Source organism: Cynoglossus semilaevis, chromosome 17 (assembly GCF_000523025.1).
Source record: "Cynoglossus semilaevis isolate Cse_v1.0 chromosome 17, Cse_v1.0, whole genome shotgun sequence".
In the NCBI taxonomy this organism is placed as follows: domain Eukaryota; kingdom Metazoa; phylum Chordata; class Actinopteri; order Pleuronectiformes; family Cynoglossidae; genus Cynoglossus; species Cynoglossus semilaevis.
In genome coordinates this window covers 12,990,617-12,995,193 of record NC_024323.1, presented here as the reverse complement: position 1 = coordinate 12,995,193, position 4,577 = coordinate 12,990,617, and the positions used below count along the sequence as shown (strand labels likewise).

Below are 4,577 nucleotides of genomic sequence, written 5' to 3'. Positions count from 1 at the left end.
CAGATAGGCCAGCATGCCATGGCAGGGGTGACGGGAAACCCACAACCCAGTGAGTGTGTTTCCTCTGAGTGAGAGTGTGTGTGTGTACGACTTTTCCCCAGTGGCACCATAGATGCTTGCTCTTTTTTTGCTTTGCACATGGTGGACTTTGTTGGTCCAGAGCTGCATGTTTTATTTGGTACATATTATTTGGTACACTGTCCGCAGGGGTAGATACAAAAAGAAAAAGGAACAAGTTGCAGCGTGTGTGTGACGTTGTAAACGCCCTTGGGTCGGAGCAGCGCCCACACTCCGGAAAAAAAAAAAAAGAGTCCGCCATCAAGTTGGACGTAAAGCAAAGGGTGGCTGTCCAGCACAGAAGTGTCACCAAGACAGGCGGGGGGACGGTGGTGGACCTCACACCCTCCGAGGACAGTGTGGTTGCCATTTTGGGAGACACAACTCTGTCCGGAGTTGTGGGAGCCCACGAAGGGGAACTCGGTCATTCTCAAGGTAAATATGAACAAAAATATGCGTATTGCCCACAGTATGTGTCGCTCGTGCATAAAGATGGTAGGACATAAAACAGTGAGTCATTTGTAATTAGGTTATCTTTCATTTGCGCTAAACAATGACTTAGGAGAGAGCACAGACTCCTCCTCTGTCACCACTGGACCCAGCGTCTCCTCCAACACCGCAGACCCCAGTGTGTCCACACCAAGTGCTGAGGTCCGTCCGTGTGGCTGTGTCCTGACCCAAGCTGTGCTGGACCTGCAGGGGGAGAAACTTTCAGAGATCAGGGGCATCAACCGTCGACTCGATCAACTGGTTGATGTCCTTTGTGACATCTGTGAAACATTAAAAAGAAATACATAAATTGTGTCCTTGCCTTTTTACATGCTTGCAATAACACGCTGCCAGACCTGTATAGCCTCCCACTGTGGGTTTAAGTTGGTAGGTCTGGCATTTGGTTCCTCTGGTGGAGGGATGTTCTCCTCTGACAGTGGTACGCTGTGACGGTGTGCCACGTTGTGGAGGACGCCACAGGCCAACACAATGTGGCACACCTTCTCAGGTCTGTACAGCAGCATCCCCTCCCCCCCGACCTGTCCAGGCAGCACTACCGCCCCTTCAGCAGGCCGATTGCCCTCTTCACTACTGCCCAAGTGGGCTAAAGGAGGTCATTGTACCTCCTCTCTTGATCGGTGGTGAGGTCCATTAGAGGGGTCATTAGCCATGTTTTTAGGGAGTAACCACGGTCCCCTGGAGTCACATGAAGGCACACTGTAATACACGACTTACATGACCCACACTATTTAGTTATCGGCATGTATTACTTTTGGGTGTCTAGTTGAGCTGCAAATATAATTGAATTTACTGCATGGTTTTCCAATGACAACAAAGACCTATTCTATTCTCTTCTCTTACTCATTCAGTCTTATTTAATGACTGACATCAGTTTCAGTAGCGTGAGGGTTGTTAGAATGATTTTAATTGCTTTTATAATAATATTTTTACGGTCAGCCTGTGTCTTTTTAAAAACTAAACAAAATTAAATTAAAAAAAATATATATATATACTGTATATCGCACATTTGCTTTGCGTTTTTCAAGTCCGAGCTTAGCTTCGATACATGAAGGCAGCACTAGAAACAGGAAACAGGAAATCATTGCCGTTTCTGCACATGCGCAGAAGAGATTTGTTGTTACTCTCGCTAGACCGCTAAAGAAAAACTAACGACGGTTTTATTGTCTTGTTTAAATTAGTAAAACGAGGTCCAAGAACTTCGACCCGCTCTAATGGAGGTTCCGGGTCCAGACAGTGACTGGAGGGGTCCGCAGTTTAGACAGAAGGTCGTCGCTCAAATGTGAGAATTGAGTTTATTTATATGCTAAATGAACCGCTTCCACTTTAGCTTCAGAGTGGGTGTTAGACAAACCCGTACTCGGAACTGAACCAAAGTTCTTTAAACTGGACTAGCGTCACATAGACCTGCGCCATAAGTGGAGAAGTTGATTTGGGGCGAAGCTTGGCTAAAGCAGCTTAGCTACTCTGACTTAACCCTCGGAATACGTAACAAATTAATGGAAATAATAATTAATTAATCTTATAATAAAATGAGTCTTATTAACTTCCACTTACATGGACACGCCAAAAGGTGAATCACTTATTTCTCCTTCTTCCAGAGACGATGCCATGAGGAAGTCGGGTTCGGCTCACAACAAGTCCAGCAGTGACATGGAAAACCACGTCTATGGCAAAGCTAAGTCCAGGGTGAGTTCAGGAACTGTTTCGGTAAAAATGAAGAAAAATGAGAAGTGTTAGAAATTACCCAGAAGCTTTAAACTAACCCTTTTTATGACAACATTTAAACTTAAACAAGCTAACATCTGCTATTCTTCTGTTTCTAGGAGGAGTACTTATCTCTGGTGGCCAGACTCATCATTCACTTCAGAGACATTCGTACGTATTTCCGCTTTAGCTATAGCATTGGTATCCAAAGAAAACAGCAGGTCTATGTAGCTGTCACGAGTGCATATAATTAGAGACCTTGCTTGAAACCAAGTGCAAGTACCTGAATAGAAACTTAAGCAACAGTTACAGGTGACCTAGCATATACAGGAGCTGATGAAGGGCTGAGCTTCTGCAGATTGGGGTCCAGCAGCACCGAGCTCCTGAAGGCTGGATTCCTGAAATATCACCAATATTATTAACATTAGTGATATGATTAATACCAATATATTAATAATAATATATGAATATTCATTTCCTCCTAACCTTTTTTTTTGCAGAGAAGAAGAACCTGGGTGGCGGTCCAGGTAAGAACCCAAACTTATTTCGTGACATTGTGTATGTTCAGTTTTTGCTGTGTTCCGGCCCCCGCTGCGTACTCTGCTGCTCTTTTAGATACTTCTGCTGTGCATGATGGAGCTGTATAACATGATCTGTTGTTTACCTTTGTTAGATCCCATGAACACCCTGACTAACCTGCCAGGGGTTGGAGGCATGGGGCCCCGCCCCACTGGCGCTCCAGTGGGAGGCATGGGGGCCATGGGGCCAATGCAGATAGGCCAGCATGCCATGGCAGGGGTGACGGGAAACCCACAACCCAGTGAGTGTGTTTCCTCTGAGTGAGAGTGTGTGTGTGTGTTTGCGCACTTTGGGTTTTGGGGTACGTACGACTTTTCCCCAGTGGCATCGTAGACGCTTGCTCTTTTTTTGCTTTGCACATAGTGGGCTTTGTTGGTCCAGAGCTGCTTGTGTTCTGTGCTGCGGCCTGGTTCAGTCCCTCATCTGCTCCTAACTCCGTCTTTAGTGGGAGGTCCAGGCCCGATGCCCCTGCAACAGATGGTGCAGCACCCACAGTCCATCCAGTTCCAGCAGTTCCCTCAGGCAGCACCACAGCAGCAAAACGCTGCCATGCAGCAGCAGTTTCAGGTAGTGCAGCAGCAGCAACTGAGGGTACAGCAGCTTCAGCAGCAGCAGCAGCATCAGAATCAACAGCTCCAGCAACAGCACCAGAACCAGCAGCAGACCCAAAACCAGCAGAACCAGGTACACCAGTCTGCTAACAAGCCCCTTGGTCGTGCGGCTACACAACTGTTGATTTCTGTGTAATCAGTACTACAACAAATGTTTCTGCAGATACACCAGAACAGAATGCAGCAGCAGCAGATGGTACAGTTGCAGCTCCAGCAACAGGCTCAGGCTCAGGCCCAGGCTCAAGCTCAGGCTCAGGCTCAAGCTCAGGCTCAAGCTCAGGCCCAGGCCCAGGCCCAGGCTCAAGCTCAAGCTCAGTCAATCCAACAGATGTTTCAGCAGCAGCAGCAGCAGCTTCAGGTGCAGGGTCAGTCTCAGCCGGTACCGATGCCTCCACACTCGCAGCAGCAGCAGACGTTGGTGCAGCAGTCTTTGCCTGGGCAGATGACATCCACTCAGCATCCTTCCCTCAACTCCCTGAGTCAACAGCAACAGCTGAAGATGTTCCAGGTCAGGGTGAGCTCATGGACTGGCACAAACTCTCTGGAGATGGTCCAAATCATTTTCCATGTTTTTTGAGATTTGGGAATAGTTTCTTCAAAGACATTTTTTGTGGCATTTTTATTCTCAGTAGATTGTCTTCTACTGTTCTCAGGAGTTTGAGTCAGGAATATTTACATGACTTGCAATAAATTGAAAATTCTCATAAAATTTAAATTGAAGATTTTCAAAGATAGTGTTCTGAAAGATTCTGATCAGCTATTTGTGCTTCCAGGCCCGGGCAGCTCTGCAACAACAACAACAACAACAACAGCAGCAACAGCAACAGGTTCAGCAACAGAATGCAGTTCAGGTACAACTCAGTTCAGCAGCTGCTGGTCCAGGTGGACCTGGACAGGTGAGGCCTCGCCCACCCTTGTGATGTCAGTGTCAGCTCGTCAAGTCAAGGTTATGTACGCTCCTGAACTGTGACTGTTTTGTCTGCTTCCAGTTGGTCCGTCCTGGGATTTCTATCCCTCCCCGCATGCCTCGAGCAATGAATACCTCCATTCCTGTTGCAAATGCTGCTGCCGCGGCAGGCGGTGGCGCTGGCGGCGCGGGCGGGCGCGGGGGGCGCG

General features: G+C 47.7%; 1 protein-coding gene across 1 annotated transcript in view; it reads left to right on the top strand.

Moving 5' to 3' along the window:
- Positions 1-1,648: 1,648 nt before the first annotated feature.
- Positions 1,649-4,577, top strand: part of med15 (mediator complex subunit 15) — a 5,175-nt gene continuing 2,246 nt past the window's right edge. Inside the window, exons 1-9 of the mRNA XM_025064345.1 lie at positions 1,649-1,846; positions 2,166-2,253; positions 2,391-2,442; positions 2,772-2,798; positions 2,945-3,091; positions 3,296-3,534; positions 3,625-3,975; positions 4,235-4,357; positions 4,451-4,574. Of these exons, the coding sequence (XP_024920113.1) occupies positions 1,779-1,846; positions 2,166-2,253; positions 2,391-2,442; positions 2,772-2,798; positions 2,945-3,091; positions 3,296-3,534; positions 3,625-3,975; positions 4,235-4,357; positions 4,451-4,574 (1,219 nt within the window). The 5' untranslated portion in view covers positions 1,649-1,778. The remainder of the gene's footprint in view (positions 1,847-2,165; positions 2,254-2,390; positions 2,443-2,771; positions 2,799-2,944; positions 3,092-3,295; positions 3,535-3,624; positions 3,976-4,234; positions 4,358-4,450; positions 4,575-4,577) is intronic.